The 7,833-nt window shown below is 53.0% G+C and overlaps 4 protein-coding genes across 4 annotated transcripts in view; 1 reads left to right on the forward strand and 3 right to left on the reverse strand.

Annotated features, from left to right (window-relative positions):
- Positions 1–2,454, forward strand: part of GUITHDRAFT_157974 (hypothetical protein) — a gene marked incomplete at both ends in the record, with an annotated part of 3,224 nt that extends 770 nt beyond the window's left edge. Inside the window, 10 exons of the mRNA XM_005831120.1 lie at positions 430–501; positions 551–623; positions 675–731; positions 1,019–1,090; positions 1,133–1,195; positions 1,374–1,502; positions 1,677–1,859; positions 2,161–2,194; positions 2,240–2,271; positions 2,395–2,454. Of these exons, the coding sequence (XP_005831177.1) occupies positions 430–501; positions 551–623; positions 675–731; positions 1,019–1,090; positions 1,133–1,195; positions 1,374–1,502; positions 1,677–1,859; positions 2,161–2,194; positions 2,240–2,271; positions 2,395–2,454 (775 nt within the window). The remainder of the gene's footprint in view (positions 1–429; positions 502–550; positions 624–674; positions 732–1,018; positions 1,091–1,132; positions 1,196–1,373; positions 1,503–1,676; positions 1,860–2,160; positions 2,195–2,239; positions 2,272–2,394) is intronic.
- A 650-nt stretch (positions 2,455–3,104) lies between these two features.
- Positions 3,105–3,688, reverse strand: GUITHDRAFT_153089 (hypothetical protein; the record flags this gene model as incomplete). The annotated part of the gene is made up of 1 exon (XM_005831121.1): positions 3,105–3,688. A coding segment is annotated over one exon (584 nt), but the record flags the coding sequence as incomplete, so codon positions are not given.
- A 132-nt stretch (positions 3,689–3,820) lies between these two features.
- On the reverse strand, positions 3,821–4,066 carry GUITHDRAFT_48075 (hypothetical protein; the record flags this gene model as incomplete). The annotated part of the gene is made up of 1 exon (XM_005831122.1): positions 3,821–4,066. A coding segment is annotated over one exon (246 nt), but the record flags the coding sequence as incomplete, so codon positions are not given.
- A 2,590-nt stretch (positions 4,067–6,656) lies between these two features.
- The window catches only part of GUITHDRAFT_140027 (hypothetical protein), a gene marked incomplete at both ends in the record, with an annotated part of 4,217 nt that continues 3,040 nt past the window's right edge, over positions 6,657–7,833 (reverse strand). Inside the window, 6 exons of the mRNA XM_005831123.1 lie at positions 6,657–6,744; positions 6,791–6,888; positions 7,010–7,104; positions 7,148–7,244; positions 7,391–7,488; positions 7,718–7,758. Coding sequence (XP_005831180.1) covers positions 6,657–6,744; positions 6,791–6,888; positions 7,010–7,104; positions 7,148–7,244; positions 7,391–7,488; positions 7,718–7,758 — 517 coding nt within the window. The remainder of the gene's footprint in view (positions 6,745–6,790; positions 6,889–7,009; positions 7,105–7,147; positions 7,245–7,390; positions 7,489–7,717; positions 7,759–7,833) is intronic.

A 7,833-nucleotide genomic window follows, 5' to 3' on the forward strand; every position in this document is an offset into this window, starting at 1 on the left:
GTGAAGTTTTCTACAAATCTTTCAGTGGAGGAGCGAATGGTCCTCGTGACCGTTCTGCATCACAAAAGTCACTGATGAACTGTGATGAGTAGGTTTGGAGGGGCAACTAACCCGCGAAGCGTTCACTCACTCAGTCTGCAAGCCTTAAGTGTATGAAGGTAAGGGAAGAAAGAAAACATTGAGAGAATTTACGAGAAGAGAAGAGAAGAGAAGAGAAGAGAAGAGAAGAGAAGAGAAGAGAAGAGACGAGAAGAGAAGAGAAGAGAAGAGAAGAGAAGAGAAGAGATGTTTCTGTCAGCACAAAAACTCACTCTCTTCAATCAAAGTCATGCTATCAAAGACTTGAAACACGCACGACTTCTGTTTGTCATGATACATGAAATGCTAGACATGTTCTCAACAACATGACATGTCAGATCATTGCAACAGGTGGAAAGGTCTCATCAACGACCCTCTCCTCGACTCCTCCCACAACGTCGCCCATGGTCTCAGAACTGCCCGGTGAGGACAGAGTTAGCTTCCGCCCTCCTGACCTCCTCCGCCTGCTCAGCACGCTCCTCCGAGACATCAACAAGGCTGGGGTAGCGTGTGCTACGGAGTTCCTGGATCCGACGATCTCACTTGTGACTTGCTCCCTCACTGATCAACAGTGTGGGATGCTGAAGCTGCTGCAGTACATCTCAGATCTGATCAGCTACGGGTCTGTTGGAGCTCGCACATGCGAATCGCAGGTGATACTCCACCTCCTCCTTCCCCTACCCGTCGCCTCCCCACCGCCTCCCCTCCTCCTCCTCCTCCTCCTCCTTCCCCTCCTCCTCCTCCTCCTCCTCCTCCTCCTGCTCCTCCTCCTCCTCCTCCTTCCCCTCCTCCTTCCCCTCCTCCTTCTCCTCCTCCTCTCCTTCTCCTCCTCCTCTCCTCCTCCTCCTTCTCTCCTTCTCCTCCTCTTCTCCCCTCCTCCTCCACGTTATCGTCACCATCATCACCGCCACCACTTCATTTCACATCCATCTGTCTGCAGACGCATAGAGAAATGGCGTCCGGGCTCCGCATGCCTGTGGGGATCAAGAACCCGACCTCAGGGGATGTGCAGGTGGAAACATGAGACCTGAAAGAGAGACTGACCGGGTAGCAGGAAGCGGTCGATGCTGTTGTTGCAAGCTCTGCTGCCCATCACCATGTGGGGATCAACGAAGAGGTAACGGGATCCTGCTCCTCCTGCCCCTGCCCCTGCCCCTGCTGCTCCTGCTCCTGCTTCTGCTCCTACTCCTGCTCCTCCTCCTGCTCCTGCTCCTCCTCCTCCTCCTCCTGCTCCTCCTCCTGCTCCTCCTCCTGCTCCTCCTCCTGCTCCTCCTCCTGCTCCTGAAGCCTGCCAGGGGAATGTGGTTCGCAAGAGGACGACGGGGAACAAGGGAGCGCATGTGATTCTGCGAGGAGGAAAGTCTGGCCCAAACTACAACTTGACTACTATCTCCACTGCTGTAGACAAACTTGAAATCGCGAAGGTGAAATTGCATGCACCTTCATATGATGGCAAAACTCCTCCCTCCTCTCTTCTCCTCTCCTCTGGTCTTCCTCTGCTCTGCTCTGCTCCTCACCTCACCTCACCTCTTTTCTCCTCACCTCACCTCACCTCACCTCTCCTCTCCTCTCCTCTCCTCTCCTCATCATCCCCGCAGGTCAACTCTCGACTAGTTATCGACTGCAGTCACGGCAACAGCTTCAAGCAGCATCTCCTCCAGCAGCAGGTGGCTCAGCATATCGCGCAGCTAGTAGCGGAAGGGAACAGCAACATCGCCGGCGTTATGCTCGAATCTTTCCTGCTCGCTGGCAAGCAGGCGACCCCTTCGACCGTCCTCGAGGTTCCGCCGCCTCGTCCTCCTAAGCCCTCTCGTTCCTACCTTTCTCCAAATCTTCTTGTTTCTTGCTTCTAGATTTCCCTTCCTCCCTTCTGCCTCTCTCTCGCTCCCTTCCTCCCTCCCTCCCTCCCTCCCCTTGCCCCCCCCCCTCTCTCTCTTCTTGCTTGCTCGCTCCTTCTTCTCTCATTTTTGCTCCTCCATCTCCTCCATCCGCTGCCTCCTCCTCCTCCTTTTCCACCTCCACCTCAAGCTCGTCCTCGCTCGTCCTCCGCTCTCATTGCCATGCTCATGCTGCAGTTCTCAGGTCGAGCAGCTCGAGTACGGCAAGTCTATCACAGGTGAGCTGAGCACATGGGAGGAGGAGCAAATGAGAGCTGCTACAGATGCCTGCATGGACATCGAGAGCACCGTCAAGGTTCATTTCACTTCTCCTACACGTGAAGTGTCTGTCCTCTGTTCCTCCCGTCACCGTGCTCGTCCTCCCCACTCTCTCTCCTCCTCTGCCTCCCTAAGTCTCACGCTTGAGCTGGATGTTCAGGTCATTGAACAATTCGCGGAGGCAGTGAAGGCCAGAAGGAGGCGAATAGATGACAAGTGAAGGAACTGCTGCTAGACGTTTGAAGACATCACTTTCTGATTCTCCTCCCTCCCTCCCCATTTCTCCTTCAATACCATCACCTCCTGCACCTCCTCCTCCTCCATCACCACCACATCCCTTCTCTCACTACTTCCAACAGCATGAAAGCTTTTTCTCTTTAATCTCCAATTTTTTTATCTTTAGGGGGAAAACGCCTGCAGCCATTCATCTACCTGCCCTCCAGCTCACATGTCCTGAAAAGAGGATGCAAAATTGCATCAACTTTCCGCCTCCTGCCCTCATCCTCTCCTATCTTCCGTCATGTCCAACCGCTTCATGCCAAACTCGCCGAGTATCCCATGAACGTAGTACTGAGCATCCTCGAGCACAGCAAGAACTTTCCTCAGACTAAAGGTCCATTTGCACAACATTCCACAAGATCATATACCTTATCGATCTCAACCTTCACCGCCACCGTGACAACAGCACATGGGCAAAAGAGCGCAAGAATGAATAAGCAACCGTCAATTCAGTGCCGACGGCTCCGAACAAATCGCTGTGGTCCCGAACGGCCAGTTCCAACTTCCTCCTCCTCGATGATGGCGCTGGAAGCCAACCTCATCAGCTCTACTAACACATAATCCCCTGATATCTGAATGCTCCTCAGGCGTTGCATCGGTGTCTCCCCAGACATGAAGTCCATCTTGTCCGTCAACTGCTCAAAGTACTGCATCACAGATGCAACAGCGAAGTACAGTTGGCTCAGATCAGCATTTGTCTCCTCGAAGAATTCACCATATCTGTTGGCTAGCTGTACAGGAGAGAATCTTCGAAGGCGATTCATAGGCGACTGGTCGTCTCCATCATCCGCGCCCTCCTCATTCCAATGGCACTCAGCTGTGATCAGATCTGGTGCTGCAATCATCAGCGCAACAGCTGCGTAAAATGCGCTTCTGCAGACTGCATAATGCAAAGCATTCCCCTGGTGAACAGTCACTGTTCTTTCCTGTCCATTGTCGTTGATAACCAAACTAAAACTAGCCCTGAGCTCCATCGCCGAGGCAATCGCTCCGTCAGTGTCCAAAAGGAGACGCCGGATCTCCTCGAAGTTGTTATTTGTTAAAGAAGTTTTGATCGCTTGCATCGCTTCTGATGCATGACTATCCGGCTCCTGACCATTTTCTATTTCATCCCCTTCCCTTGATGCCATCACAAGCGCTTTCATGATGTTGAGGGCAGTTTTCACCGTGCTCATCTGTATGCTCTGGATCCTTGAAGCTTCTGCTGCAATATCTATGGAACCATCTGTACCTTGCCCTTCCACTAGATGTGTAACGTCATGGCAGGATAAGCAAGTAAACGGCACAGAAAACATCGATCCCGGTTCTAGGTAAATATGATTCCAAAACCTCTCCCCAGTCTGCTTTTGACAGACAAGACACCTCGAACATTCTTCAGTACTGTAGACTGCAGATTCAAGTGTTCTCATGTCATCAACGTCCGTCTCGTCGCCGCAGAGGATTGTCCATGGCTGGCCGAGGAGCTCCGTGTCTTCAAACCCAAACAACTGATTCATCTGCGCAGAAGCATACACAATGGGCGAACCATTCCTGGACATATCAAGCAGAACGAAGGCTGAAGCATCTTGTCCTAGCTCCTCCTCAAGATCGGCTGTCAGATGCTCCCATGCCTCTGCCTCCCCAGCGTTGATGTCATACGCCGGCGCCATGCTCGCTCGAGCGCCGCCGCTCTCGCTGACCCCTACCCCCTCACGCTACCCTAAACACCTACCCAGTCAAATCTTTGCACCCTAGCCCCTCTTCCATATTAGCCCAAGGGCTTCCTCTCACCCCTTGTTTTTCCATAAAAATCACCCACCTCCTAGTATTTGACCCTACCCCTGAGCTGAGAGGTATGTTGTACCCAAGTTTGTCCTGAACAAATGCGGGAAAATGATGGTAGGGTCATGACCCCAAGTTATGACTACCCCTGTTTTAGAGATCGATTGCCACCGACGTAAAGTCTCCCCTCTAACCCCCTTGACTACCCCTGTTGTTCACAGCACCTACCCATCCCTTTACTACCCCCGAACGTCCTTTGTACTACCCCGAATTCCTCTGCAACCCTTGCCAAATTAAACCCCACCCCTCCATATCCCTGCAATTGACCCACTGTTCCCAGATTACAACCCCTTCCTGACCCCCGAGGTACAACCCCATGTTATTAAACCTGGAGTACCCCTCCTTCCTATGCATGACTTTGGGAGAGACCACCCACCCCCTGTATCATGGTCTTCTGTACCACAGAGGACCATTGGAATCTCTTGTTATACTACCCCGTCCATGTTGTTTTGATCCGGGCCTATCCCTGCTCGGACCCCTCCTAGATCTGCATGACTTGAAGGACCCCTCCCTCCTGGGACCCACCCCCTCATACCCCATTCAAGCAGTCCAGTTCAAACACGGATGGTACGGTACAGCGCTTCCAGTCATTGCCATAGAGGGGTAGAGGCCATAGGGCCTACACCGAGCCATATAGACTTGGTCCTATAGACATGTATACCCCACCCTCAAACAATTTGGAAAACACTGGGTACAGTGATCGTGATATTACCCCACCCCCTGCAAATGATCAGTATAAAATATCTTAATTTTAAATTGAGTTTTATCTTTATAAAACCCGGGCATTTCGAACCACCCTTACAAACTCTATGTAAAACCACAGTCATGCAGAGGTCTCCGTGACCTGATTTTTAAAATTAAAAAATGCATTGCCCTCTTTGCTAATTCAAAGGACCCCACCCCTCTTTGGAGCTTTGACAACACCGAGCGATATCCAGACCCCACCCTGAACTAAACAAGTTCCGGTAGTCATGACCCCAATACTTGTCCTATGAGGTACCCCGTTATCATCAATACAAGAGTACCCTACCCCTCCTCTGATATCCCTACGACGCCCACCTCTGCAATCTGTTTGGAGGCTCAGGTTCGACTCTGACTTCCCGACTACCCTCTCATCAACAGGAGAATCCCTAAACAGGTGGGGTAGTCGGGTGAAAAGCAGAGGGCAGAAGCTACCAATTAGTAAAATGCTTCCCTCACAGGGCTACTCACATCCAGGGCAGAGCTATATGAAATAGGCAGCCACTCCCCTTTATAACGCAACGGTTCGTATTGTTGCCCTTCTCTATCGGCACAATTGGTCGGCAATGGGTTGAATCTCAACGGTTCGCATTGTTGCCCTTCGCTACTTTTGAACTCCGCGCAACGCCTCTCACGGCACTTGAGTAAAAGTCGCCCGGTAGTGTCGGGCCCGGCTGGACGGGCCGGAGTCCCGGGCCCGGGGCAAGAAGCAGAATCTTTTTACCGGAAATAGCGCCGCCCGAAGTGGCATGCGCCATTGAGCACTATGCTGTAGCTCGAAGTGCGAATGAGGCAGAGAATTGAGGTCAAGATGGCGAGACAGACAAGATGATAGAAATGCAGGATGATTGATGGACGGGTGGATTGACGGAAGGACGGAAGGACGGATAGATGGAAGAGATTTGCAACTGCAGGAGAGCAGGAATTGGATGAGTGAGTGGGGTTGCGGCCAAGAGAAATTAGGTGTGAAGATGGGAAGGTGCTGGAAAAGATGAAGTTATTCGATTTGAAGTGAGAGGATTGCAATGGATTATGGTAGGATGTATGTACAGAAATTGACAAAGACATGGATAAGAGTCTGAAGCTCCCCACTTGTTAGCCTCCAATACAGCACCGCTAACGAAGTCTTAGAGACATGACGATGTTCTTTCTGGTCGTGTTTGTTGACATGAAGTTATTCAGATGTTCTCCAACCTTCTTCGCACAACCCTCAAGGGTGACGACACTCCCATCACCTCCAAGGAGGCTGTACGCATGCTCCTGCCCTGTTACCATGTTTGCTGAAGCAGCAGCAGGCCAAGGTCGCTTCCCTCAACGGAGCTGGTTTCTTCGATCCCTTCAGCGCCGAGAAGGCCCGACAGGTGATGAGGATGGTTGAGGAGCGGGGAGGAGGAGGAGCGGGGAGGAGGAGCGTTGTTAGCGCTAACCGCGATGGCAATACAGGGAGCTGACAAGATGAACAACATCATTGCCATGTACACTCGGTAAACGCAGTCGGCAGCAAGGGACCACGGAAAATTGTAAATCTTTCAACCTGAATCAAAGAGTGCTTGCAACTTGACTGGTGTGTGTACTGGTGTGCTACTGTACGACAAGGTGGTACGTTGACCCCACGCTCTCCTTCATGTCCTCTATCATCAGTAGGGTCGTCTCCCACGCGTTGACCCACCTGCCGTCCTGCTGTCATCGACACGCGTCCTCCTCTCGCCCCGTACCTTGCCGCATCGTACAGAGCGCTTCCTACCCGATCTTCCGCCACCTTCCGCTTCAGTCGCGTCATGAGATACTCTGATCTTGCTAGACGCACTGCAATCTGCACGCATCGCCATGTTCAGGAGGGAGGAGGAGGAGGAGGAGGAGGAGAAGGCGCAGCAGCAGCAACAAAAGCAGCAGCGGCAGCAGATGACAACAAGTAGATCAAACTCATCATTGACCTCCTCGTAATCCTTGAGGTCTCTCGCTACCATGACACTGGCATGCCCCAGCCCGTTGGCAATGCTTGCTCCTATCCTGCTTGACATCCTTGTCCCTGCTCCTCGTCACTCGCGAGCACGGCCCCAGCTGCATTTCACCTGGCAGGGTGATGAGGGGTACCCCCGCAAAGAGCGCGTCAGCAGCCGTGGAGTGAGCGTTGTAGAGGTCCGTGTCCAGCAGGAGGTCAGCTGCACTCTACGAGGGGCTATGAGATTATGGTCACAGAGGAGAGGAGGAAGAGGAAGGAGGACGGGGGAGTGGGGGATGGGGGATGGGGGATGGGGGACGGGGGACGGGGGATGGATCAGAGTGGAGGTGAGAGGAGGGAGAGCAGGAGGGACCTTGTACGCCACGTGATCCTTGAGATCGGCGGAACCCGTGAAGAAGAGTCTCCCTTCGTCGATCCCCTGCCTCCTGGCCTCTGCCTTCAGCTGCGGCTCTGCTCAACTCCATGGTCACTCGAGTTGGGGAGCACCTCAGGAGGAGGACGAGGAAAAGGAGGACGAGGACGAGGACGAGGACGAGGACGAGGACGAGGACGAGGAAATCGCGGCCAGGGGAGAGGCGGAAAGATAGAATGGGGAGCAGGGGTTCGGGAGGAAGAGCGGGAGAGGAGGAGGAGGTCGACAAGGGAGTGGAGGAGGAGGAGAAGGAGGGTTGCAAGGCACCTGCAGAAGTTCCTTCATTGAGCTTGAGGATCCAAATCTGACTGAATACAAGTAGTGAGAAAAGAAGGTGAGACAAGGAGGGAGGGAGGGTTTAGGAGAGGAGGGAGAGGGGGGGA

Source organism: Guillardia theta (genome assembly GCF_000315625.1).
Source record: "Guillardia theta CCMP2712 unplaced genomic scaffold GUITHscaffold_42, whole genome shotgun sequence".
NCBI classification, from domain to species: Eukaryota; class Cryptophyceae; order Pyrenomonadales; family Geminigeraceae; genus Guillardia; species Guillardia theta.